The 25,369-nt window shown below is 42.7% G+C and overlaps 1 protein-coding gene across 30 annotated transcripts in view; it reads left to right on the top strand.

The window, feature by feature from the left end:
• The window catches only part of NRCAM (neuronal cell adhesion molecule), a 265,346-nt gene that overhangs the window by 201,025 nt on the left and 38,952 nt on the right, over positions 1-25,369 (top strand). For 15 of the 30 annotated variants that reach the window (XM_032402416.1, XM_032402405.1, XM_032402407.1 and 12 more), the window contains 11 exons: positions 5,154-5,324; positions 5,836-5,892; positions 7,701-7,812; positions 10,335-10,519; positions 11,944-12,075; positions 18,228-18,371; positions 21,000-21,111; positions 22,385-22,551; positions 22,644-22,791; positions 24,609-24,733; positions 25,175-25,204. In XM_032402416.1, coding sequence (XP_032258307.1) covers positions 5,154-5,324; positions 5,836-5,892; positions 7,701-7,812; positions 10,335-10,519; positions 11,944-12,075; positions 18,228-18,371; positions 21,000-21,111; positions 22,385-22,551; positions 22,644-22,791; positions 24,609-24,733; positions 25,175-25,204 — 1,383 coding nt within the window. The remainder of the gene's footprint in view (positions 1-5,153; positions 5,325-5,835; positions 5,893-7,700; positions 7,813-10,334; positions 10,520-11,943; positions 12,076-18,227; positions 18,372-20,999; positions 21,112-22,384; positions 22,552-22,643; positions 22,792-24,608; positions 24,734-25,174; positions 25,205-25,369) is intronic. The other 15 variants (XM_032402424.1, XM_032402413.1, XM_032402419.1 and 12 more) reach the window with 3 other exon arrangements.

The raw sequence follows: 25,369 nt of genomic DNA, 5'->3' as shown, positions 1-25,369 counted from the left end.
CTCTCTGCTCCGCAGGAAGCCTGCTTCTCCCTCTCCCACTCCCCCTGCTTGTGTTCCCTCTCTTGCTGTGTCTCTCTCTGTCAAATAAATAAATAAAATCTTTAAAAAAATAAATAAATAAATAAAGTAGGCGTCAGTTGACAATAAGTTCTATGAAGAAAAATAAGCAGGGACATCTGGGTGGCTCAGTTGGTGAAGCGTCTGCCTTTCGGCTCAGGTCATGATCCTGGGATCGAGTCCCGTGGCAGACTCCCTGCTCAGCGGGGAGTCTGCTTCTCCCTCTGCCTCTCACCCCACTCTTGTGCTCTCTCTCTCTCTCAAATAAATAAATGAAATCTTTAAAAAAAAAGAAAGAAAGAAAAATAAGCAGCGTTTTGAGCAGAGACTTAGAGGAATGAGAGAGCAAGGCAGGCCCCTAAATGTCCAGGTGGAAGGGAAACCGGCAGGCCCTCCGAGGCAGGAGCATCCTAGTGCCTGGAAAGCCCCAGAGGGCAGCGTGGCCAGACCGCGGGAACCCAGCGGGAGGGAGACAGACAAGGTCGGAGAAGTCCGGGGCTCAGTACAGAGGGCTTTGGCTTTTGCTCTGAATGAAGCGGGGAGACACGGGAGGAGTGACTATACCTGGACCTAACCAGCTAGCATTAGCCCTCCTGCAGTTCCTGTGTGGATTGCAGAGGGGACAAAGGCGGGGTAGGGACACCGCCAGGTGGCCCCTGCTGAAATCCAGGCAGAAGCTGACGGTGACATGGACTTGGGTCGTGACCGTCAGGTGGGAACAAAAAGCTTCTGGATATATTGTGGACGTGGAGCCTCCAGGATTTCTTGGGATTGCGCTGGGGGCGTGAGAGGGAGCAACCAAAGATAACTCCAGAGCTGAACACTGAGCAGCTGACAACACAGAATCACCGTTTCCTGAAACAGCAGAATCCCAAGGCTGGGGGCAGGGATTCAAGCTATTTGGGATGTGTTACCTTTTGTCATTCAGATTGTTTTTTTTTTTTAATCTCCAACAACAGCTTATATTTATTGGGCATTTATGAAGTGCCAGTCCCTTTGCTGAGAACTTTACGTGGGCTATCTCATCAATTTTTTACAACAACTCTATGGGGCATGTCCGATTATTCATTCTACTTTTTATTTTTTTATATGTTTTTTATCGAAATATAATTGACAATGTCCTGTTAGTTGCAGGTGTACATCATAGTGATTTCATACTTTTATACATTATGGAATGATCCCCACAACAAGTCTAGTTACCATCTGTCACTATACAGAGTTATTACAATATGACTTATTCCCTGTGCTGTAGAGTACATCCCATGACTTACTCATTTTATTACTGGAAGTTTGTACTTCTTAATTCCCTTCACCTATTTTGCCCATCCCCCAACCCCTCCTCAATTCTGGTAACCAATGGTTTGTTTCCTGTATCTGTGAGTCTCTTGTTTGTTTGTTTTAGATTCTACATATAAGCGAAATTATGTGGTATTTGTCTTTCCCTGCCTGACTTATTTCACTTAATACTCTCTGGGTCCATCCATACTGTCACAAATGGCAAGATTTCATTCTTTTTAATGTTGTGTGGTAGTCCATTGTCTATATACCATGTCTTCTTTATCCATTCATCTATGGGTGGACACTTGGGTTGCTTCCCTGTCTTGGCTATTGTGAATAATGCTGCAAAAAACATGGAGTGCATGTGTCTCTTCAAATTGGTATATTCATTTTCTTTGGATAAGTACACAGAAGGTGGAATTGCTGAATTGTAGGGTAGTTCTATTTTCAACTTTTTGAGGAACCGCCATACTGTTTTCCGGAGTGGCTGCACCAGCTTGCATTCCCACCAGCAGTGCATGAGCGTTCCTTTTCTCCACATCCTCACCAACACTCATTATTGTTATTTTTTCTTATATGTAATAGCCGTTCTGACAGGTGTGAGGTAATTAAACCTGTGGTTTTCATTTGCATTTCCCTGATGATTAGTAATGTGGAGCATCTTGTCATCTTTCCAGAAACTGAAGCACACAGAATAAAGTCATCCATTAGGCCATTTCACATCTGTCTACACCGGTACTATCCTTAAGGGAACTGTTTGTTGCCGCCTCTCCTCCTCTGCTAATAGGTTAGCATATTACCTTAGAGGTAGCTTGGGGTTCTGCTTGGAGACCAGGAAACCAGGGTTGTGGAGGCGAGAGGCCTGGAGGCCTGGAGGATAGCCATGAGGAGGTGCCCAGCAGGACTTGGAAGGCAGATGCCGGGCTCTGGTCAGCAATGCAGGAATGGTAGAGCAGAGGTGCTCCTAGAGCCAGGGGCTGGGTGAGAGAACTGGGGGTTGAAGTGGTATGGGGGTAGAGCAAAGCCTGGGATGTGGAGATCAGGAGCCGCCCAGCGGAACTTAGGGACAAACCAGCAAAGCAGATGAGAAGGAGCAGTCCCTGAGGGAGGAAGAGAACAGAGACAGAGCAGTGTCCTTGGGATAAGGTGAAGCAAAATGTCAAGAAGACAGAACAATCAACTGTTTCAAAAGATCAGATAACTTCTGAGCTGACTGAAAAACAATTATTCAGTTTGGCGACACGGGGATCACTGTTGACCTTGAAAAGAATCGTTTAGGTGGACTGGTGGGAAGGAATGCAAAATATTTGTAGGGAATACAGTCTATTCTCAGTGACATGATTTCCTCTGAATTCACAGACTGTTCACATTTCTAAAGAGAAAATTTCGCTGGAATATTTAATTTCCATTTGTGACTCTTATATGGAAAAATGTTCAGAGAAAGTATCACAAAGAAATGAAAAATAAATATGTGAATGAATCAATGAGCAAACATATTTTCCTGTTACTGCATAACAGCTTTTGAACAGATTTTGAAAGAATACATAGCGAATCGGTTGTAAATGAGAGGTGTATCCAAATGTCACTGCCAAAACGAGACTCAGTGTTTGGTCCTTGGTTCTTACCCAGAAATGATGACCTTTTCACTTAATACATAGACGAATACTTGTAAAGTTTCAGAATCATCTGAATAGGTAACTTTGTTTTCCGTATTGCACTGCTGGGCTATGTCATTTACCTACCTTTTAGGCTGTTAGCAAATCATTTGGACCTTTCAAATGAAATTGCATCTGGAATACAAAAAAATTTTCAGATTTGTGTAGCATTCTTGTTGTAAGATGACATTATCAAGTTCTTCCTATCTGCATACATTTTTTTTTCTAAGTGTAAGGCAAAGGATCTCAGAGAACAAAGTGCTACCACCCTCTTAAAGCCTCATTCCCTTTCATTTGACCTACCAACACCCATCAATAATAAAATACAGCACGAGAATCCAAAGAGAATAAATGAATACTTATCTTTAACTCTTTGTATTCATTAAATAAGTGTACATTATTTTCCTGAGTTATTTATTTTTTTTGAGAGAGAGAGAGCGAGCAAGAGCAGGGGTGAGGAGGAGCAGAGGGAGAGGGAAAGAGAATCCCAAGCAGGTTCCAAACCCGGCATGGAGCCTGACGTGGGGCTTGATCTCACAACCCCGAGATCATGACCTGAGCTAAAATCGAGAGCCGGACGCTTAACTGACTGAGCCACCCAGGCGCGCCTCTTGAGTTATTCTTAAAACAACCCTTTCTCTAGGCATTCACGGCTTATAATCATGAATTTACAACCACCAGCCAAACCCCCCTCGTGGCCAAGAACTTGGCTAACATGGCTAACCTGCATTCTTTCAGGCTCTGGCTCCACATTTCCCTGCCCCAAGGAGCTGCAGGCTTTCGACCACAATTTTGCATTTCATGTAGTGTTAGATAGGATGCCTTTTGCAGGAGGAGCCCACTGCTTGGCTCAGACTGGAGAATCCTCCAGAAGACAGAACGCCTAGCCCCAAGGCTGCTGGAGTGTGCAGGTTTCCTCGTTCTCTCACTTCAGACGCACAGAATGCTCAGTTAGGGCTCCGGGAATTGAGTCAGAAGCTTTAAAACATGCATGTTGGGGCGCCTGGGTAGCTCAGTTGTTAAGTGTCTGCCTTTGACTCAGGTCATGATCCCAGGGTCCTGGGATCGAGCCCCACATCGGGCTCCCTGCTCAGCGGGAAGCCTGCTTCTCCCTCTCCCACTCCCCCTGCTTGTGTTCCCTCTCTCGCTGTCTCTTTCTCTGTCAAATAAGTAAAATCTTAAAAAAAAAAATGTATGTTAGCCCCCCAAGTGTAAATTCATGCATAGATCAGTGTCCCCACCTCCCCAAGTCCTCCATCCACTTAGAAAGCCTTCCTTCAGTGCCTGAGGCTGGACAGTGCCTTAACTGGACCCGAGGGGAAGTAAACTGTGAAGCATGAACCTGGAAAGTGCTGACTTTCATTTCATTTAATCACGGAGCCCCTAGCAAGGGCCCTGCGTGGGTTCAAGGATACAGCAGACTCTCTCTGTCCTCCTGGAACCTAAAGTCCCAGTGCAGGAAGACGGGCAATAAAGCACACACGGGCCAAGTAAAAATACATCGTAGGTTAGAAGGAAAGAAAAAAATCGTGGAGTGGGGGTAGGCTGGGCTGGGGTGGCCTCTGAGGGGCTCATCTGCAGCATTCCATCATCATCACTCGCTGTTGCGAATGGCCCCCGTGTGCTCCCCGATTCCTCAGTGAGGCCACGGGCTCAGGCAGGGAGGGAGCCTGAGATGCCGGGCGCCTCACGTGGAACCTGGTTTGAAGTTAGGTGCTCTCACCGTATGTGTGTCTGACCGAGCATGTGGACACAAGCCAACCTAACAGCCTTACAACCCTTTTTAACGCATTTTCCAAGATACATGTGTGTATGTGTTTAACAGTTAGGGACTAACTTAAATATTAGGAAAAGTGCCACAAACTCTTTTGTAAAGCATTTTTTTGTTTGTTTACACTTGTTTAATACAACACTTGACTGTATGATTCTAATCTCACCTCTGCCCGCACTCCAGAGAAATTAGGGTTTGGCAGGTGCAGCTGTAGTTTTCATGCGTCCTGCTGTTTTTTTCTACAGTTACTTGCTTTTACTTGAAGAGCTTTATAGGGGAAAAAAAATTCTGGTGAAGTTCACAAAACTATTAGTAGATACATTTGTCTTGGTCATTGGGAAAGTGGCCACTTTGCGATGGAATCATCTGGATGTCTCTCTGCCTTTCTCCAGCCTTTCAGAGACTTCCACAAAGTGAGAGGGTTTCTCAAGGTCTGAACGGAGACCTTTACTTCTCCAATGTTCTCCCAGAGGATACCCGTGAGGACTATATCTGTTATGCCAGATTTAATCACACTCAAACCATACAGCAGAAGCAACCTATTTCCGTGAAGGTGATTTCAGGTAAGAGCTCAGCCTCCTGACTCTCTCTTTCAATGATGTTTACAAGTGTGCCTAAGATATATTAACTAGTAAACACTACTGACTTTGAAGTACACAAGTTCATTGATCAGGAAACTACCCGTGACTAGTTACTGACGTGTTGGCAGATAAAGAGCACACATAACCTAGATACTGTATTTTACATTCTTTGCTGGTTTCACTGTTGCTGTTTCCACAGTAACTTTCTGGGTCTACTTGGTCCCCGGAGCATTTGCGTGTGCTTTATGCCCCAGCGTGCCTTTAATTAGCAGCCCTACAGCTTCAGTTTTGTGTCCCTATATTATTGGCTGGGTGGCTGAGTGAAGTCATCAGTCAGTCAGTTAGTCAGGTACAATGTAAAAGCCTGGGCTTACGTGCTAGGGATGGCACTTGGTCAGCATAGCTATATACGTTTGCTTTTGTTGCCCGACACCTTTTTACAGTACCCTCTCCCCTGCTTTTTGCATTCTTCATAATATTCTGTTTATTTCAGTGGATGAATTGAATGACACCGTAGCTGCTAATTTGAATGACACTGAGTTTTATAGTGGTGAGTTACGGTCACTGCAGCTGATACTCCTCTCCTTCATCGTAGAGTTCAGTTCACTAACTTCACCTCCATAGCTGTTAAACCTAATTTCTTCATGAGAGTCCTAGTTCCATGTTTAATACCGCTAGAACGAATGTGTGTTTTCTATGAAATTTAGCTATAAGCTTACGTCCTGTCACTAAAACATTTTGCACGTTGTATGTATAGTAATAAAAATTATTATCAGTGTTTTCATGTGAAGCACCATTTCCCGTGATTTGGAAAAAAAAATCTTTCATGTATGTTTAGAATTATATTTTTCATTTTTTAGTCTTGTTCACAAACTTTTCTCATTAACCAAGTAAGAGTGCATTAACCCGCTAGAATACTAACTCGTCAGTCTTAGCAACCGTTAGCAACTAACATCAAGTGGATTTTGATAGTAAAACATCACATTTCCCATCTGTTCTCACATGACATTATCAGTGTCATATAATTAGCAATAGCATTTCTCTTAGTTTTGTTTAAAACCAAGTCACTATCTTCAGTAGAAATAGCCTTTTTAAAAATAGAGCATTTAACTTTATCCTTTTAAAAAGAAAAGAATTTGGTTTCCTTAAGGGAAATGTGACTTTCAAGTATAAGGTCTATCAATGAAAATTGTGGTTTCTGGATATGGGGGTCCTCTCAATGATCTCTAAGGCAGAATTTCTGCGGTATTAATTTTTTACCCTTGAGATATAAAGTAAAAAACATTAAGGTACTATCAATGACCAGAGTAGGCATACCACAACTTCTGCCTTACTATTTGATTTTAATATATCCTGAAAAAGATGGGTCTCAAAACCATTCCCAAAGTGATTTCAGAGAAGTAAGGTTTCCTCCACAATTTCTAAAGTCTTAGGAAAATTCTCATTTCTCTCAAGTAATACCTTCCCTGGTATTCAGTTTTTTCTTCTGAGAAATGAGAATAATTCATATATTACCTTTTCACTCACTTTTGGTGAGCATCAAATAGATAATGCATTTAAGTGTTGAAAACTGTAAAGGGCTATAGAACCTTAAGATGGTATAATTCCTACTTCACGTTTTTCTGAGAGGCCATTAGAAGGTAAGGCCACATTTAAACAAGGTTTCCATAAAATGGAAGATAGCCTACATGGGCCTCCCTGAGATCTCGGACTTGAGGCCTCTTTATTTTTTCATTGAGGAAACCAAGTTCAATTTATTTAACATTCATTATTCTTAATGTATGGCACACAATTTGCCAGACCTCTGTCAATAACTTTCTAGTTTTGTTTTGTTTTCCATAAACCTTGCAGGTTAGGGGTCTTGATATTTAGACATCCCCCACAGATTTATGTCCATGATTAATCAGTGGAATTGACTATGATGTTGTCCCTAGTGTAAACCAAACTGCCTGCTTCCATAGTCATAGCTTTCAGAAAAATCTAACATCTTCCGCGATATGTTTAATTTTCACTTTGACCCGAGCACTAATTTTAAGAGTTGGGTAGTTTGATAATGTGACTTTCCTCTATGTCTACATTTTGAAAATTTGCCAAAGCACCAAAAATTCATAAAAACCTAACCCAAATTAAAGGAATGCACAAGAGTTAAATAGTCCTTCGTATTAGTGCTTACTGTAACCAACATCGTTTCCGTTGCTGAGTGAGCAATGTTTGTAAGGCAGAGAGTGTGGACGTGCAGTTTAACGAATTTCACAGTGTTAAGTGGTTTTGGAAAGGGATTAGATTTTTAGGCAGTGAACTATGTTTCTAGAAATACATATTCATAACTTTTAATCCATATGATTGTATTGTTTGCAGCAAAATCAAATAGAGAGAGGCCACCAACCTTTTTAACTCCAGAAGGCAATGCCAGTCATAAGGAAGAATTAAGAGGGAATGTCCTTTCGCTGGAATGCATTGCAGAGGGACTGTGAGTTCGCGCTTTCTGTCTTTTTTTTTTTTAAGATTTTATTTATTTATTTATTTATTTATTTGAGATAGAGAGAGAGAGAGCACCGGCTGGAGAGAGCATGAGCCTGTGGGCGGGGGAGGGGAGGGCAGCGGGAGAAGCAGACTCCCTGCTGAGCAGGGAGGCCAACCTGGGGGCTTGATCCCGATCCCAGGAGCCTGGGCCCGAAGGCAGACTCTTAACCGACTGAGCCACGCAGGCGCCCCTGCACTTTCTGTCTTGCTGTACATTTCTTACAGAAACCTGCTGAATCGGAAGAGAGGCTGATACCACAGCAACACTCATTGTCTTATACTAACTAATTCCATCAAGCATCAAGAAAAATGTGATAATTGTTTTCAAAAATAAGCCGTATGAATCTCCTATTATTGAACTATTCTCATAATAGTGTTCCTTTTGAAATAAGTATCAGTAGTCACCTTATGGTTGCTATGATTACAATTAGGGTGTAGTATTTTGCTCCTGTTATGTAACAGACAACCTCAAAACCTAGCGGCTTAAAAACAATAGCTGTTTATCGTTAATCATTCGTCCGCAGGTCGCAGGGCAGTTGCTGTAACGGGCTAGAGCGGGATGTTTTAGGGTGAGCCTGCTCATGCCTCTGCTGGGCAGCTCCACTGAGGGTTCACAATTCCAGGGGTCTGCCGGCTGCTCGCGGGGCAGCTCTTGGCCTTGAGTTTCTCCTGTTCCTCCAGCCATCTAGCCCTGGCTTATTCTCCTAACAACAGAAGCACATGCACGGCCTCTTAGGGCTCTTGGGTCTAGCCTCAGAACGGGCACTCTGTGCCTCCCACTACTTCCTGTAGGCAGGTCACAAGCCTAGCTTCTTTGCAGATGCCTCAGGACAACTGTTAAATTAGGTGCACATCAGTGGCAAGTTTCTACATCGTTCCCTCTTAGCCCTGGCACCGAGCAAGTACTGTTGATGTGGGCACATTTGCTGAAAACATTGAATGGAGTCTCAGAAACATTGTCGTGATCCCATGTCCTGCAACAGTTTCTCGATCCTTGCCAGAACTGACCTCCAGGAATGGCTTTACTGCAGGAGACCTGTGGAGGCCTCTGCTGGTCACGTCAGGGAATCACAACACACACAACTCAGTTCAAGTAACTGAAACTAGCAAAACGCCCCTTTAAAGATGTATTAAGTATGTATCCTTCCCACCAGAATTAAAAAACAAACCCCAAACCCTTGCAGTTTTCATCATCATGGTGTTAGAAAGTAGTTTAATCTACCAACCTCCAACCTTTTGGGAGTAGAGATACCCATTCTCACAATTTTGTGATTCCCCTTCCTGTGAAGAGTCTATTACGTAAAAACTAAAATATGGTTGATATTTGGAAATTGCATAAAACTTCCAAAAGAATTTTTAAAACCTTGGGATGTTATAAAACTAATATTGGGGGTTCTTATCATTTACAAACCAGTAGCTGGAGGACTCACAGAATCAAAATATTTCTAATTCTTAACAACTGTTCAGTGGAATACTAAGCAGGCTTCCAGAACAATCCATGACTTAGTTTGACCTCAGGTTTCTATCCCCATGATCCATTCACCTTCAGATCATGTGAGGTGCAGATTATCTGACTAAAAAAAAAAACACCGGAATATGCTATTAGATACCACATGGGTCTCGTATCTTCCACTTTTTAAAATGATTTTACATTTTCTGCCTCTTTTTATATTCACAGCAGGTTTTATTTTAGAAGTTATTTCATCAAAGAAGTATGTTCAATTATTTCTATTCAGCTACACAAACCAGAAGCAATTCTACAATCAACCAATTAATCCCACTTGCATTTCTAAGGACAAATATTGTGATCTTCCTGAGGTTCCTAGGCCTTTTTTTTTGGTCTTTATCTTCCCAACACACAACTCAGTGCTTGGTCCATAGTTCAGTGCTTAGTAAATGTTTGTGTCCGGTGGATTTTTATTTTATCCTCATAAAAATCTTCTAAAGTCACTAGATCAAAATTCTTCCATTTGATAGGGAAATGTGTGCAAAAGTTCATGGGCACAAATATATATATATATATATATATATATCAGCTCTTTCTCTGCATTTTTAACTCTAGCTGATAAAAAAACTCAGTATCATTAATTTCATAGTAAGCCTTTCGATTAACGTATTCCTTCCTGTAAAATTTTCAAGGAGTGTCTCACTGATCAGAACTTTGAAGAGAATAAAATAATGAGGCCCCTTCAGCGAAGTCACTAGGCTAGGCTGGTCATTACATCAGGGAAGTCAAAGGTCATGGAGTGCCATGCATTACCACAGTGCTGCTTTCGTGACAGTGCTAGCTCACAGAATTCGATACAGGGGCTTAAGCATTATTTATAAAAGTGTGATGCTAGTTACAATGTCTTTCTAGTCCTCATGATCTTTAAACAAAGAAGTTGTTACCAACTTTCGTGAAGATTCACCCTCAAAAGCAGTGAGGTGAACTTCTTTTTTAATAATATCATTTATTTGTCTTATCAGGCCTACCCCAATTATTTACTGGATAAAAGAAGATGGAACACTGCCCATCAACCGGACATTTTATAGGAACTTCAAGAAAACTCTACAGATCATTCAGGTTTCAGAAGCAGACTCTGGAAATTACCAGTGTATAGCCAAAAACCCATTGGGAGCTATCCATCATACCATTTCTGTTACAGTTAAAGGTATACAATTGTTTCAAATGCATGGCTCTTGCCTTCATGAGAAGTCATAAATCTTCAATTACATACACCTTTGATCTGATTCTTCAATTAATAATAAATGTAAATTCATATCAACATTCCTGACACCCTCTTTTCTCACTGCTCTTTAGAGTGCATCTAAATCAGGTCAAAAATTCTCTTTCTCAAACCTTCCTCATAGAAGAATTCCAATTAATAACTGTAGAAAGAAGGAGGGAAACCAGAAATCACCATTAACATCCCACAGTTATAACTCCTGCAGGCAAGAGCCAATGATGAAAGATGGATGAAACTTTAAGGAGAAACAGGGGATCCCCTTGGCCTCAAAGTATTTCTTCTCACACACACACCCCAAAAATTAATTACGGAAGCAGGTTTAACATATTTTCACAATTCTTCACCTTTCCTCTGGGAAGGAGATGGAGCTGAATTTCCCACCCTTGAGTGTGGGCTGGACTTAGTGACTCACTTTTAATGAATAGATTATGGAAAGCAGGTAAATAGCAACTTTACAGAGAAACCTGGCAGATAATACCCTAACCATGTGCTCAAGGTTAGCATAAGCAGTAATAAGTCATGTTGGTATCGTGGACCCCCTAAAATGATGCAGTAAGAGGGATCCATCACCCAAAACCTCAGTCTAATCATGAAAAAACACCAGACAAACCCAAGTTGAAAGACATTCTACGAAATAACCAATCAGTACTCTTGAAAAGTGTCAAGGTCACGAAAGACAAGGAAAGACCAAGAAACTGTCAGATTGGAGGAAACTAGTAAGGTGACAAGACAAGTAAAGACGATGTGGTATCCAGGAGAGGGTCCTAGGACAGAGAGAAGCCATTAGTAGAAGAAGAAGATGTAGTTTAGCTAATGGTATTGTACCAGTGTTAATTTCTTGTATTGATAACTGAACCATTGTTATATAAGGGAACATTAGAGAAAGCTGGGTGAAGGGCTCATGGGAGTTCTCTATCCTAACTTTGCAACTTCTCAAAAATGCGAAGTTTTTTAACTTCCTTCCCAGGTTTATAATTATGTGTATTCTGCAGGGCTCAGAATCTAAATTCATGTTTCTTAGCCCTATCTGTACCTGTAAATTGCTCTATATCCTTAGTGAAATCTGTTACCTTTCTAATGTCTGGTTAATTTAATGTAAAGCAAGATGGTCTTTGTATCAAAAGGCTCTAGAAATAATACATAGTTGTCTGTGAATCTCTTGAAACATTCTTTTGAAAATCTGAAGTGTTCTTTGAGGCATCACTTATAAATTTATTTACTCCTAAAAAAAGGAAGCTAACAAATATTTTGCAAAATATTTTTATTATTAAAATAGTTCCGCATACTAGATTTGCTAGAATACTTGTATGATTCAAATGTTTGTGGGTTTTTTTCTTTCATTCACAAAGCGGCTCCATACTGGATCATGGCACCTCAAAACCTTGTGCTGTCCCCAGGAGAGGACGGGAGGCTGACGTGCGGAGCTAATGGCAGCCCCAAGCCCAGAATTAGCTGGTTGTTGAATGGAGTCCCAGTAGAAAGTAAGTTGCCTTGACAGGCTCCGCGGTTGCAGTCCATTTTCAGAGCATAGCTACATCTCAGCAGGGAACAGGTTGGGATAAAATCACTGGTGGTGAGGAAGGAAGCCATGTGTAGTTTAAAAAGAGGCACCAAATTACCTTTGGATGTTTATTTTATTACCTTTAGATATTCTTTATGACGGAGTACTTTGTGCCCTTAACGTGACGGTATGTGTTGATTAGGACTTGGCAATATTTCCTGTTTTTTTACATGGATCCGGGGAAGAATGACAGGGTCAGAAAGAAACATTCCTGCAGAGTTCAGATGATCGTCTCTGTTCCGAATGTCGAGTGTTTTGTGGAGACAGCACAGGAGTCCGAGGAGACACGGAGGGGAGGCTGTGACGAGAATAAGAGACACAGCTGTGGTCATTTAAAGAGTTTTCATTCCTAAGCACAGCCCAGATGTTCCCCTCTTCAGAGGTCACCATCCCATTTAATGCCCACAGAAGAACATACCCTCTGACCGTGACTACGTGCAGGACCCTCGGTCTTTGCTTAGTCTTCCCTCCCCAGGTATGCCGAGCTCACTGGAGCAGTACTGACGCAGGCCCGGCTGCTGTGGGCCACCTCTTCAGCCGTCTTCCCTGGACCGCTCGTGGCTCTCGCTCTCTCAACCAGCTTCTCCAGCCTGCCGCCACGCTGCCCAGAACGGTCCCCCAAAGTGTGGCCACAGGCCCATCCATTAATCTAAATCACAGCAGACACCAGCTTTACAAAACCTGGGGAAAGGCTTGCGGATAGTGGAAGGCTTGAGGATGATGGCAAAACAAAACAAACTTAAAATCGGATATTGCCCCTCCCTGCTCCCAGATTCCTAAGAGAGAGAGCCCAGCGGCTCTCCTTTTGTCCCGGCCTCAGCCACCACCAGCGGCTGCTTGAAGGAGAATCTCTGCACATTTTCCCCTTCTTGGAGTTCACACCCAGACCCAGAGAGAGAGAGAAAATTGGCTTTCATTTAAAACCTAGACTCAGGCTCACCCTCTAGCCAATAACAATAATAAGCAAAGATATTCTTGACTCACAATAAAGACAACATTCAGGCTTATGAAGTAGAGCAGCTTTGCTCCTCATTGCCTCCAAGTCAGAGACAAAAATTGGTTCTACTTCTACATAACTAAAAGGTCCATTAAACTGGCTTTTCTGAAATAGTCTTCACCCTAGGATGGATCTGAGAAATGCTGGCAGATTTCCATGGCTCAGTCCCTGTGGCTCACCATCTGGGTCTCACAATGGCAGGTCTAGACCAAGGAAGAGCTCCCCATTCCATGAATTTTATTAGGAATTTGTGTCACACTACGCAATAGTTATCAGATACTCTAAAACAGACAGTCTGTGTTTACTGTAAAAGGAAATTATGTTCCTGGGAGAATGCAGATTCCACAGAGGCCAGCAAATGGGGCTTGGGTATTTCTGCTCCCAATTTTAACCATGATCGGGATCAGGAAGAAGTGCAGAGAGTACTTTGTGGTTGTGCATTGGGAAGCTGTGGCCATGAATGGAATCAGAGAAAAGAGGAATACGGCCCAGATCTAAAGAAGAAGTTTTATGGTGCGCTCTCGGATTTTCCCAGGAATGCGTACAGAATGGCAGGAAAGGCTGGAGCGCTGTGGCAACACGGTTTGCAGCTTTGGAGGGTCTGTGCCCTTTTGGGAGGGTTAACCGCACACTTGAGATCTGGCCTCCGTGGGACTGACAAGGCGGTGCCTCTCAGGGAGCCTTGTGGCTCCAGTTAAATTAAGAGCTTTGAAAGGCACTCATAGACACTCCCCTTTAAATGAAATATCTGGGGGCAGGATCAACCCGGAAAGGCCTGCCTGGGGAGAGCGGAGGCACAGGACAGCGGTCCTGGGATACAAGTTAGGCCCTTCTACCATAACCCCAAATCATCTGATTAGGTCCCGAGCAGAAAGTTAGAACAAAATCTCCCAAATCGGGTTCCAAATTCGTTCATATACCAAGGTGATATGAAGCATCTATGAATGGTGGCTTCCTCCGCATGCGGTGGCCAGGCTCAGAGTGCATGGGTTCATGTGCGGGATCTCATCACTAATAGGTGATGGGCTTGCGGCAACTGTTGGGGACCCTTGTAGCTCTCTGCACAGTGGTCCTGCAGGACCACCCTGTTCCCTGCCCCTACCCCCGGCAGCTGATCTATCTACAGACTCTGCTGAGCCTTGACTAGCTGAGTTCAAAGTGAACCCTACCTGTCTCCCCTCGTGTTGACCTCCCCTGCTCCAACATAAGGAGTAAATGTGGAAGAAAACGGTCAAAAAATTGGTAGAAGTTTAAAGAGCGTTGTACCTCTCCCCTTTCCATCCTGTTTGATAATTAGCCTGTGATCTGGAGACCCCGAAATCAAATTGCCTTTGAAGTTTGGGGGCCACTCTAGACAAGGGAGACGGGCTTGTTTCTCATCTGCAGCTTGTTGAGCTGTGCACCCCACAGATGCCTGCAGAGATGGAGCAGTGGGGGACGGCAGGGAGGCAGGCTGCGCGAAGGACGGCACAGTCACCACAGGACTTGGTGGACGGAATTGGCATGGCGAGGGTTCCTAACCTTCAAGGGGGCCTCGTGTAGACCCCAGCAGTTAGCTGGGAGCACCAGCTGTGGTGGCCACCACACCTTCCCTTAAGAAGCTGCAGAAACCTCGAGGGGGCAGCTGCTGAGGGAGAGGGTCCAGGGACAGCCGTGTCCCTGCAGCAGGGGGCATGGAGGCATGGTCCAGGATATTCCCAAGATTCCGCCAAGGCATCTCCCTTCTGCCTTTTCGCCAAAGTAGAGGGCTCCGTTGGCATCCCCTTATGAGAGATGGAATAAGTAGACGAAGGAAAACTCATCTCCACACCCAGAGATGTGTTCTGCATCATGGCCAAATGTTCAGACTTCAAGGAGATGTTTATAAAGTGGACTGCCTCAGAAAATCTGAGCGTTCATCTCATGTTAAACCACTATGTGCTCCAGTCTCTGGTTTCTCTTCTCCACACTGCACACACTTTCTAGTTAATCCATTGCACCCCCCCCCAAAAATCCATTGCACAAAGTTCTTTTTGAAATAAATTATGCAATAAATATAAAAATGTTTTTTTAAATGGATAGTGCTCTCTACGTAGAAGGTGGCACTCATTATTATTCTCATTATCTAAACGTTGGAAGCATTTCTAGATCTGGCCAGCTGTGTCAGGACAGTTAGAATAAAAGAATGTCTTGTTGGAAGGCTATCACCCCAGTTCTGAACCTTACCTTTGGAGCTTTAAATTGTATGTGATGACTCCATGCTCAGATTTCTTTCTCTGTTGTTCATTTATAGCAAAGAAATTTGCTTATTCCCACAAGTAATCATTATTCCTTTGGATACCTGGGGTTGGGTTGCTGGACAGTCACTCCTACCCAGTAGCCAGCACACAGACTCCAAGGGCTTCCAGTAGCTCTACACTAGTGATTTTCGCCTTTGTCCAATCCCAGCTGAGCTTCCATATGTCACTGTGGGTGCCTGGGTTGGTTTGTGTTTCTTTAATTAAAGTGCTTAAGGAAAATGTAACCCCAACCCCCACGGAGGGATATTAGTTTATGCACCACTCTTACCTAAAGGATTTATTTTATTCCTAAACACCTTGCCAAAAAATAAATATTTGAAGACTGCTCCATTAAGCAGCAATAAGACAGATACAGTCTGATGCCCTTCAGGTAAAGAATAACATTAAAAAGAGTTGATGGCAAGGAAAAATGCAAGGGTGGGCTACATAAAAGCTCCTTAAAATGGTTTATGTTGTGATTCATGAGTCCCCACTGAGGGAAGATTGTCCTACTGGCCTCATTAGTTGAGCTGGTCTTCCAGGTTCATGGTTATGTATTTTTATTGTAGTTAAAAATAACACATGAGCGCCTGGGTGGCGCAGTCGTTAAGCGTCTGCCTTCAGCTCAGGTCATGATCCCAGGGTCCTGGGATCGAGCCCCGCAACAGGCTCCCTGCTCCACGGGGAGCCTGCTTCTCCCTCTCCCATTCCCCCTGCTTGTGTTCCCTCACTCACTGTGTCTCTCTCTGTCAAATAAATAAATAAAATCTTTAATAAAAAAATTTTTTTAATTAAAAAAATAAAAAAGACGTAACATAAAATTTACCATCTTACTCTTTTTTGAGGTTATAGTTCAGCGGTGTTAAGTATATTCATCTTACTGTTGAATAGATCTCCAGAACTTTCTCATCTTGCAAACCCAGAGCTCTCTACCCATTAAACCACACATGGGGGTGTAACTTTTAAGAGCTCCATAATACTCAAGGAATGTGAGGAGCTGTCCTCACACATCCAGAGAGATTCAGGCTAGCGCTCTGCCCAAGCATTGCACTCCCTCCCTCCACTGCCTAGCATGTCTGCAGAGGTGCAGTCAGAATTCTGGGCACCAAGAGTCCCCCAAAGCGGCCCAACACCGAGTGCCCAAGTGCTGGGTACAAAACTGCTGAGAATAACTGACAGAGAAAGAGATTTCTAGAAACCCTGTTCTGTTCCATCAGCCTTGCTTGAATGGACATCACTGAGAGCAGGTGAGTCAGAAAGTCTTCAGGGATAATAGACTTGGGGTCTGGGACAAGGAATGTGGGTGGCCCCCGGGAATACTGCATTCTTGGGGTACCTGGCTGTCTGCCGCAGCTATAGTTCGCTTCCCAGGCCAGTGTGACATCTCTGTCCTCTGCTGTCGTACTGATGAAATCTTTGCCCTATTAAAGGAATCAGAACTTGTATTTGTCCTCTGGTTGGAAGAACATATTTCTTAAGGCATTTTGAAATGTTTAGAGTCCTAAACAGCAGAGATGAGCTAAGAAGCCGACCCAAAGGATCCTGGCATACCCCTACCACTAGATGAACTAACTGGAGTGTCTAAGGTGGCGTTATAAATTAGCTGTTAATTGCGATCGGGGTGTCAAACAACCACATAGAGAACTGTCGGATGTTAAATTTATGTGGTTTTAAGCCACTAATTTTGTAACTTGTTACAGCAGCCATAGAAAACGAATACAGCGAGAGTGGGCACGTGACTACTAAGACAAGGCTGAATGACTATAGTTTGGTTTACTTGTATTAAAGTGAGTTAATAAGCCACAGGTGAACCAAATATTTGAGATTTGCAAGGGATAAAGGCATCTAAATGCAGTGATAACCATTTCTTAGATGTACCTCCCTTTCCTGTCATCAAAGAGAAAAGTACAGTGTTTGGAATGGAAGCCAAGCCTTCTTAAGTGGGTCAAGTTGCAAGAGGAGATTTCAGGGAAAAGGTGCTATTATGGAGTGTTGATTTTGATCCGCATGCTGAGGCAGATACCTCTTGCCCCTTTGAGTGTGCTTGTAAAGCAATGTAAGGTCACGGCCTGAGGTTTAGCACTCACAGACAGGAATTTATCTCCAGGAACACAGCACTTCCACACTGCTGGGCATGACCTGGACTAAATTCTCACATATTATGTTACACGCCCTGTTCCGCTCCACTTCGGTAAGGATCAGTCCTGGTCCTGACATTTTTTTTTTTTTTTTATGTACTTGAGAGATTTAGCTGAAAAACACATAATTTCACATGATTTGTTTCTGCCTCAGCCTCAGGAATTTCTGATACAGGAAAATATTTTCACATTTGATGATTGGCCCTGTATATGTCTTTATGTACTTATTTATTTGTTTATTTCAACGAGAGGCTCATTAAGGACACAGGTTTGGTTGAGCTAGAGGGTTTCTCTATTTTTGACTAGCGTTTGCTCTCTCCTCTCGAGAATTAACTTGTCTCCTCATGAAGAACCACAGTTTCTTTGTGAATAAGGCAATGCTTTCCCGAATGTGTATTTCTGTTTTCACCTACCTTGTGCTTTTACCCGTGGATCTCTCGAAATAATGTTCAGTTTTACAGAATCAGTCGACTTAGGACTGAATGAATATCAGGCATAATGTGCTGATGAGTGATAACCAAAGTCAGAGGAGGGAAAATTATGATTTCTCCTCCTTCTCACTACATATACCTCAGTTGGCATGTATTTCTGTTCTACTTACTAGAGTGTAGACCTCACACTTTACGTCTTCTAAGCAGAGAAGAATAAATAGATGCTTTATATTTTTACACCCAAACAGTTGCTCCTGATGACCCCAGCAGAAAAATAGATGGCGATACCATTATTTTTTCAAATGTTCAAGAAAGGTCAAGTGCGGTGTACCAGTGCAATGCCTCTAACGAATATGGATATTTACTGGCAAACGCATTTGTAAATGTGCTGGGTAAGCTCTCACTTTATTAAAGACATGGCCAGTTCAGTTAATGACCACTGTTGTTCTCAACAAAAATAGAGCGAGCGTCTACTGTGTGCGATGCACAGAGGACTTGGAGCTGAATGGGCTGTATGAAGATGGGTAAGATACAGACCTTGCCCTAAAGGGTATGGTACTCTGGCCTTTGTGTCCTTTTGTAATGCAATCGTTGTGGCAAATTGTTTACTGTAGGTATAATCAAATAGACTGCTCCATCCACAGATGGTTAGGCTAAGTGTCAAACCCTCAAAAGGAAAATAGCATTAATCTGCTATTGGTAACTGAATGTTACTGCCACTCCATCTCTAGAAACTGGTAAGTTCAACAACAATCTCATTCTGATTTTTGAAAAGATAAATCACCAGCCGTTAATGTTCGGGCTTTATCCTCGTCACAGATGTACATTTATTTATTAATCCTTAATAATACGTTTAGAACACTGTGGTAGACTCAAACATCTTCTGAAATGTTTTGTGTTTTGTTTTGGCTTTTGGAGTGTAGTTGACACACAATGTTACGCTAGTTTCGGGTGTACAACTTAGTGATCTGACGAGTGTACACAGGATGCTTATATTCACCACAAGTGTAGCTGCCGTCTGTCCTGATACAACATGATTATAGTATCATTGACTGCATTCCTGATGCTCTGCTTTTATTCCCGGGACTTAGCCATTCCATAACTGGAGGCCGGTCTTTCCTGCTCCCCTTCACCCATTTTTTTTTTTAATATTTTTAGAATTCTTTTTTTTTTAATTTTATTATGTTATGTTAATCACCATACATTACATCATTAGTTTTTGATGTAGTGTTCCATGATTCATTGTTTGCGTATAACACCCAGTGCTCCATGCAGAACGTGCCCTTTTTAATACCCATCACCAGGCTAACCCATCCCTCCACCCCCCTCCCCTCTAGAACCCTCAGGTTGTTTCTCAGAGTCCATAGTCTTTCATGGTTCGTCTCCCCCTCCGATTTCCCCCCCTTCATTTTTCCCTTCCTGCTATCTTCTTCTTCTTCTTTTTTTTTTTTTAACATATAATGTATTATTTGTTTCAGAGGTACAGGTCTCTGATTCAACAGTCTTACATAATTCACAGCGCTCACCATAGCACATACCCTCCCTAATTTTGCCCAACTCTGGACCCCTCCCCTCTGGCAACCTTCATTATTTATAGTTCTGATCCTGCTTTTTGTTTGTTTGTTTTTTTTTTTTTAGATTCCACTTATCGGATATGAGTGGAATCATATGGGTTTTGTCTTTCTCGTCTGACTAATTTCACTTGTCATAATACTATCTAGGTTCATCCATGTTATCTGAAATGGCTCAGTCTCATCCTTTTTATGGCTGTGTAATATCCCATACACACACACACACACACGCACGTTCATTTTTTCCTTGTTCATTTGTCTATTGATGGACACTTAGGTTACTTCCATATCTTGGCTATTGTAAACAATGCCACCATAAACACAGGGGTGTATATGTCTCTTTGAGTTAGTGTTTTTGTTTCCCTGGGTAAATACCCAATAGTGGAATTATTGGATCCTATGATATTTCTATTTTTAATTTTTTGAGGAAACTCCATACTGTTTTCCGCAGTGGCTGTACCAATTTACATTCCCACCAACAGGGCATGAGGGTTCCTTTTTCTCTACATCCTCGCCAACACCTGTTGTTTCTTGTCTTCTTGATTTTAGCCATTCTGACAGGCATGAGTGATATCTCAATGTGGTTTTGATTTGCGTTTCCCCAATGATGAGTGATGTTGAGCACCCTTTCATGTGTCTCTTGGCCATCTATATGTCTTCTTTGGAGAAATGTTTATTCAAGTCCTCTGCGTGAAATGGTTGGTTTATGTGAACATTCCATTTCTCATACTGGACAAAACTACCGAAAACATCAAATTTATTAAAATTGTATGTGAGACTTGTTTTCATGGCTCCAGGGAATTATATTTCAACTCAATAAGTGTAGTAGGTTCCCTTTCAAATGAAATTAAAGTCAGGAAGCCAACCAGTCCTAGGCATGTTTCCTTCATGCTCGAAATGGAGGCCAATGACTCACACGCAGGGCTGAGCACACGTGCGGTGTTGGTGGGTGTTTGGGAGCCAGTTCCTAGTTCTGTTTCAGGTGTCCACACTCTGAGCTTTTCTGCTACTGTGTGCCTGTCACCCCTCCTACCCCCACCCACCCCCCTCATAACCCCGGGGTTAGCCTGGGCCAATCACTTAACAAAGATGTACTCGGCCATTATTTTTGTGCCAGATACTGACCTAGTTTCTGGGAAGAAAGCAATAAAAGTCCCATTCCCTGCCTGCAAGGGACTCACAGGGTAGTAGGACATCTAGATAAATAAATCATTAAAATACCGTGCCTGAGCAAGATGAGATGTGGGGTATGAGGCAGAAGGAGAAAACTTGTATTACTCCACCTTGAGATGCTGGTGGTGTTGTACCTGATAGAGAACATGAGCGGAGAGACACAGTGGTTCTGCTTTACTGTAAACTTGAACGGCCTTCAAATGCAGTAAAATATATGGTGGGCCTAAATGTTTGTTTTATTTAATATTTACTTTACCTTTTTAAACTTTTTTTTAGCTGAGCCACCACGAATCCTTACATCTGCAAATACACTCTATCAGGTCATTGCAGACAGGCCTGCTCTACTGGATTGTGCCTTCTTTGGGTCTCCTCTGCCGACCATTGAGTGGTAAGTAATGGCTCTGTTTGCCTTTAATATTTACGTTTGCTAAAGCCTTCGAATTTCTCTGGGTGCTGGGTTTTTATTTATTCAGAGGACAGGGCTGACTCCATCATACTATTATTAAATTCATTCGTAAAGATGTATTAACTACTTGCTCGGTGCTAAATACTTCCACATGTATAATCTATTCAGCAGCACACTTTGTCAGGCACAGAGGTGTAGGGAAGTAGGTGGGTTGAAAATTTAAGGTATAGTAATATGTTACAATGCCATGAGTACCACCTGGGACTTTGCAAGGAATGGTGCGTGGGGACTGTTCGGGGTACCCTCCTTGATAATAAAGGATCCTCTGGGGTCGGGGAGAGGTTCTATAAGCTCCAAACCAGCATTCCCCCCACCCCCACATGCCACTCAGGACCGAGGTGCCTGCTTACTTTAGCCTGAGCTGGGAGGCTCAAGGCGAGGATGGGCAGCAGCTGAGAAGGAAGGAGTGAAAGAAAATTAGAACATTTGTTTACCGATCATCCATCAGGGACCAGACACAGAGCCGGGCTTCCCCGGCCGATGTGAGGCCAAAGCCAGGTGTAGGATTAAGGACAGACTCCCCAGGTCTCCACAGTAGCCGCAGAGAGGAGAAGCACGGTGCTTGGGCAGGTGGTGGCCTGGTGAGTTCTCTCAGGTTGCCTAGGTTGTTTACCTTAGGTTGACTTTGGCTCGCCGGTTTGGTCTGACAGTGATCAGGAAGCTGAACGGACATATACTTTGCATACAGGCTTTCTTGTTTTTCTCCCCTGAGTATTTTCCTACTCATACAAATAAAAAGTCTCTTTAGAATTCAAATCAAGTATCTTCTGCTGAAGTTGGCTTTAGAATTGTAGCCTGCAGATGGACTTATGAATATATCCCAGGAGGAAGAAAAAGACCAAAAAGATCCGTCATCATGTTGCCTGTTTTATCACCCATGTGGAGATAGAATAGGTAATAATGTGTGTATTAAATATGAATCTGATACAGAAAATTACAATTGAAGTATTTCGTATTGTCATCCTAATGCTTCAAGCACCACTTCTCATGAAATTTTCCAGTTTTACATCCTGCCTTCCATGGACCCCGCTGACTTACAGGCATGCAATCTGAGACATCTTTTGCAGATTCCAGACGTCTCCGAACTTGATACTATGATGCACATCATCATGTGCTGACCTCAAATGTGGCATTTTATGTCTGACTTCAAATTATGATTTTTTTTATTCCCATTGTGATAATTTCTGTAATGAAGGTTCAAGGGAGCTAAAGGTAGTGCCCTTCGTGAAGATATTTATGTTTTGCATGAAAATGGAACTTTGGAAATTCCTGTGGCCCAAAAGGACAGTACGGGAACTTATACATGTGTTGCAAGGAATAAATTAGGAATGGCAAAGAATGAAGTTCACTTAGAAATCAAAGGTAAGGCGGAGGTGATGAAGTTTTTTCAGGTATTATGTGACTTTGAGCAAATTCTTCAGCTTTGGCAATGGATAACAATAGCTAAATTTCAGATGCAACAAGGATCATTAAACAGCCCGAATATGCAGTCATGCAAAGAGGGGGCACCGTGTCCTTCGAATGCAAAGTGAAACATGATCACACCTTAATCCCCACCATCACATGGCTGAAGGACAACGGTGAGCTGCCCAATGACGGAAGGTATTTGAAGACCATTTCTTTCCTTTCTCTTCCCTGCCTCTTTGAACTTCTCCGAATTAAAGGTTTATCGTAGAGTGACTTACCAGTGGTGTTTTTAAAGTTTCTGAGATCTGGTCTCTCCAAAAAAAAAAAAAAAAAAAATGTGCATTTTCTGCCTGCTGCAAAATGTGGGGACCTAAAAAGGTATCGAGTTATTGAAATCAGAGCCTGAGAATGTTTGTCTGTCTTTGTGTGCTGGTCTCCTGTGTAATTCAGGATGGGAAAAACCTTTCAGGCCTTGGATGACTTCCATTATTTTCTACCTTGTACAGTGAAGTCTCGACAGATGTTTTCATTACCATTCTACAAATAAGCAGAAATGCGATCCCTTTAATCAGCAGAGTGCGCCTAAATCCTTGTCGTTATTTTAAAGGACACCAGTTTTCATTCAGATAGGGAATTTTCTTTTGATTTCACTTTGGCCAGTAGAAGGAGAAGGGGGAAAAACAGGTAAACTATTTAAAATAGCCTAAACACGTTGCAGTCCTTGAGCTTGGAATGGAGGAAAAGTCATTCCCATTTTCTGGGTGAAGCCTCAATTTGAATGAATAGGTATAGAGCTGACCTAGTGAATTTGAACTGTCAGAGAGGCTACAAACATTTGCCCCCCTAGTGGAAGAAATGCCGTGTGCTGGTGGAAATGCTCCCTGTGGTTTGCTTGCAACTGCGCCTAAGCAGTGCTTGTTGCTTAACTGCCCCTAAAACACACACACACACACACACACACACACACAACTATGTGACCTTCTCCTCTATACCCACAATTTCCATCTAATTTTATGCTTCCAGCTGGCCAGGTTTTTGTTTTGTTTTTTTTTTAAAGATTTTATTTATTTATTTGAGAGAAAGCATGAGAGAGCACAAGCAGGGAGCAGAGGGAGAGGGAGAAGCAGGCTCCCCGCGGAGCAGGGAGCCGGATGTAGGGTGTGGGGCTCAATCCCAGGACCCTGGGATCATGACCTGAGCTGAAGGCAGACACTTAACTGACGGAGCCACCCAGGCACCCCCCACCTGGCCAGTTTTATTTGTGGCATCTGAGTTGGTAAAGATGAGAAGGAAATAGGAAGAAATGACCGTGGAGTGAAGGTGGCTAAAACTTTAACTTGGAAATTCCCTGCAAAGACAGTGAATGATTTATGCATCCTCATTAGAATCATGCATGAATCCTATTTACATGGATTTTTGACCTGAGTAATTTCTCATGCCAGCTAGTAACCTCTAGAGAACTCTCCATGGTGCTCGCTGATCTAAGTCATCCTGTCCCCTTATGATAAACTTGATACTATTCTTTGCATTTACTTACTCCCATGAGAGTTCATGCACCTGGCAAAAATGGCACAAAATTTCTGCAGTCAATGATAAATTATTTTAAAATACACACTTTATTAGAAATGGAGCTGAATGAGTGGTGTTCAAATGTTCCTTAGCAGCCGAAGCCACAAGAGAGCCTGCTAGTAAGGGTGACTGCAGCTGCCCCCCCTACCTCTGGGTGCCCCCCTGGTCTTCAGGGAAGCACCTAACCTTCCAGGGGCGTGCTTGAAATGACTTGACATCCCTTCTAACCCAAGCTTCTAGTCCATTTCTAATTGTCTTCCAGCTTTTGTCATGATCAAAGTGAGACATATTTTTTGGATTTCTGCTCTAACGAGCTGCAAATGTTTGTCCTCTCTCTCTCTTTGTTTCAAATTCACAGAGTTTCTTTCATGCCAGTAAAGCAAACATCCATCATGTATGGTCGGGTGTCCGTTTCAGCTGCTCTGAACCTGTTTTCTTCACAGGTTCACTGTGGACAAGGACCATTTGGTGGTGGCTGATGTAAGGGATGATGATGGTGGGACCTACACGTGTGTGGCCAACACAACTCTGGACAACGTTTCTGCCAGTGCTGTGCTGAGCGTTGTTGGTAAGAACTAGAACACACCCAGCACCGCTGGCTGCCTTGTGTTAGGTCAGAAGGAAAACTGTCCAGAGTAAATGTTTGCTTGTTATAGTTCTACAATTTTGTAGGGGAATTAAATACCTACACTTTTCTTCTTTGAGAGAGGCCTTTGAGGCAGTAATTTCAGTATATACTACTGTAGCAGCGCTGGAATAAAATGATGGTTGTGCGTAGTAGTGATTTTTATATAAGAAAATCGGGAGAAATAATGTACTTTGATTTAAGATTGAAGGACCCCCCCCCATCCCGCGTTGTTACTGCATGTTTATCAATGCCGTGTCCCACAGCTAGCATACAGCTCGGTTTTAGAATCTTAATCATGGTCAGTCTTTGTCTTCTTGTGCTATCTTATATCTTTCCATGACTAATTTTGATTAAAATCCTTTATATTAATGTCCTTTCTAGCTCCTACTCCAACTCCAGCTCCTATTTACGGTAAACTAATATGAGTCTTCTTTCTCTGTTTTCTGTCAAACAAGTTCACATGTGCAAAAAATAATAATAGTAGTAATAATAATTCCTCTCTTTTGTCTACCACATCATTGATTGTGTTGCTTTAAAGACAAGGGCTCTGTCCAGCGTTCTGTTCTGTTGCTCATT

This window comes from Phoca vitulina, unplaced genomic scaffold (assembly GCF_004348235.1).
Source record: "Phoca vitulina isolate PV1807 unplaced genomic scaffold, GSC_HSeal_1.0 scaffold4, whole genome shotgun sequence".
NCBI classification, from domain to species: domain Eukaryota; kingdom Metazoa; phylum Chordata; class Mammalia; order Carnivora; family Phocidae; genus Phoca; species Phoca vitulina.
This window is presented reverse-complemented; position numbering and strand designations above follow the sequence as displayed.